The sequence below is a fragment of the Parus major genome, chromosome 23 (genome assembly GCF_001522545.3).
Source record: "Parus major isolate Abel chromosome 23, Parus_major1.1, whole genome shotgun sequence".
In the NCBI taxonomy this organism is placed as follows: domain Eukaryota; kingdom Metazoa; phylum Chordata; class Aves; order Passeriformes; family Paridae; genus Parus; species Parus major.
The window spans coordinates 242052-244243 of NC_031791.1; the positions used below are offsets into that span (position 1 = coordinate 242052).

At 56.5% G+C, this 2192-nt stretch overlaps 1 protein-coding gene across 1 annotated transcript in view; it reads left to right on the plus strand.

The window, feature by feature from the left end:
- RPS6KA1 (ribosomal protein S6 kinase A1) overlaps positions 1-2192 on the plus strand; it is a 24425-nt gene that overhangs the window by 12717 nt on the left and 9516 nt on the right. The window contains exons 6-9 of the mRNA XM_033519631.1: positions 241-321; positions 841-920; positions 1662-1972; positions 2075-2079. Of these exons, the coding sequence (XP_033375522.1) occupies positions 241-321; positions 841-920; positions 1662-1972; positions 2075-2079 (477 nt within the window). The remainder of the gene's footprint in view (positions 1-240; positions 322-840; positions 921-1661; positions 1973-2074; positions 2080-2192) is intronic.

The window sequence follows — 2192 nt, forward strand, 5'->3', positions numbered from 1 at the left end:
GGGATTTTGGGGTTAAATCCCAGGGGATTTTGGGGCTGAAATTTGGGGATTTGGGGTGAAAACTCAGGGATTTGGGGAGGAAATCCTGGGAAGCTTTTGGGGTGAAATGATAAGTTTAAGAGCATCGTGATGGAGGTGGGAAAACCCCTGGCTGAAGCAGCTTGGTGCTGAAGTCTGGGGTGGGGCTGGACACTGCCCAGGGACCTTTTCTGTGTCTGAGCTGCTCCTCTCTCCCCACAGTGCGGGACCGACTGAGGACAAAGATAGAGAGGGACATCCTGGCCGATGTCAACCATCCCTTCGTGGTGAAACTCCACTACGGTGAGTCCTGGCTGCCTTTAAACACAATCCCCTGAGCACAAATCCTTTCCTGGAGGGATCTGTGGTCCCACTGCCTGCCCCAGCTAATGGAGCATGGATCAGGAGAGGAGGTTTAAACATTAAATCCTGGGGATTAAAACATTAAACCATGAGAAACTGAGAAAGCAGAGCTGGAGTTTGGCAGGGTTAATGTTCTGACTGGGCAAGGCAAGGACAGCTTTGTTCCCTGTAAGGTGACCAGTGCCTCTGCCAGGAAAACAGCCCTTTCAGGAGGGTGTCACTGGCAGAAGGGGAACCAGACCCCCATAAATGAGGATTTTCTGCAGTGCCAGGGTGCTGTGGGGAGCTCCCATTTCAGCAGCAGGGACAGGCCAGCTCCTTCACCCCATCAGCCCTACGTGCATTTAACCCAGGAGCCACGCAGGGCATGCACCCAGCTGGGATTGAGTGATTAATGTAACACCACGGAGCCTTCCCTCAGTGCAGGGGTCTGATTCCTGCTCTGGGCTCGTGTTTCAGCATTCCAGACAGAGGGGAAGCTGTACCTCATCTTGGATTTCCTCAGAGGAGGTGACCTTTTCACTCGGCTTTCCAAAGAGGTGGGTATGCTCCGGCACCTCGGTGGGCTGCTGAAGCTCAGCTCATCCCTGGTCTGGAGAATTAACTCACCCTTGCAGTCCTTGAGAGGGTGAAAACAGCCTCCAAGCTGCTGCTAGTGCAGAGCTGGCACCAGGGGAGGGTGTTGTGGGACCCTCCAGCAGAAATGCAGCAGCACAGGTGGCAGGTCCCACCCCTGCAGCAGCTTCAGATGAGCATCTCCTAAAGAACGAGAACTAAAACAAGGCAGTGAGAACTCAAACTGCTCCCTGGCAGGAGCCAAGCCCCTCTGTCCTGGAGGCTGAGCTTTACAATCATCTCTCCTGCTTTTTCTTACCCTTGCCATTCTCTCTTCTGCTCATAGTATTCCAATATTGCTCGTGTAGTAGAAAAACGTGGCTGGGGCAGAGTACAAATGCTGGAGAATGGAGATGAGTGACACAGAAATCCTTCCCTGGAGGGTGGGCAGGCCCTGGCACAGGGTGCCCAGAGCAGCTGGGGCTGTCCCTGGATCCCTGGCAGTGGCTGGACAGGGCTGGGAGCTCCTGGGACAGTGGGAGGTGTCCCTGCCATGGCACTGGATCCGTTAAGGTCCGTTCTGATCCAAACCATGAACAGTGGGGGAAGTCTGGAAAACAGAAAGGGCAGGAGGGAACAACACGGATGTGGAAGGTCTTGCCTGGGTGCAGGGGAGCTGCTGGCATTGTAACCCAGCACCTCTCTGCTTTCTCCCCTCCCTGCAGGTCATGTTCACCGAGGAGGACGTGAAGTTCTACCTGGCAGAGCTGGCACTGGGGCTCGACCACTTGCACAGCCTGGGGATCATCTACAGGGACCTGAAGCCAGAGAAGTACGTGTGGCCAGCTGGGGGAGGATGCCAGCCCTGCAGCCAGCCCAGCCTGCAGTCAGGGAACAGCTTCCACCTTGCTGAGGGGCTGGAGGATGCCCTGGGGCCGGACAGATGGGAGGTGGTGGTGCCAGTCCAAGGCTGCTGCTCCTCAGAGCTGTGTGTGCCACAGGCCGAGCAGAGATCCGTGGCAGCCTCCAGGCTCCAGCTTTAGGCAGCTGGGAGCCTTCAGAGGGAGAAGGGAGCAGGCTGGGCTCTGCAGAGCCCACTCCAGCTTGGTCACCCTTGCCTGGGGTGTGTGGGGATCAGAGGGGGTAACCTCTGAGGCCTCTGGTTCACTGTGAAGGGTGAGGAGAGGAGGGAGCTGCTCCTGGGGTGGAGCTTAAAGCACTGGGAGAAGGGACAGGTAGCTTTTCCTTTGGATTCT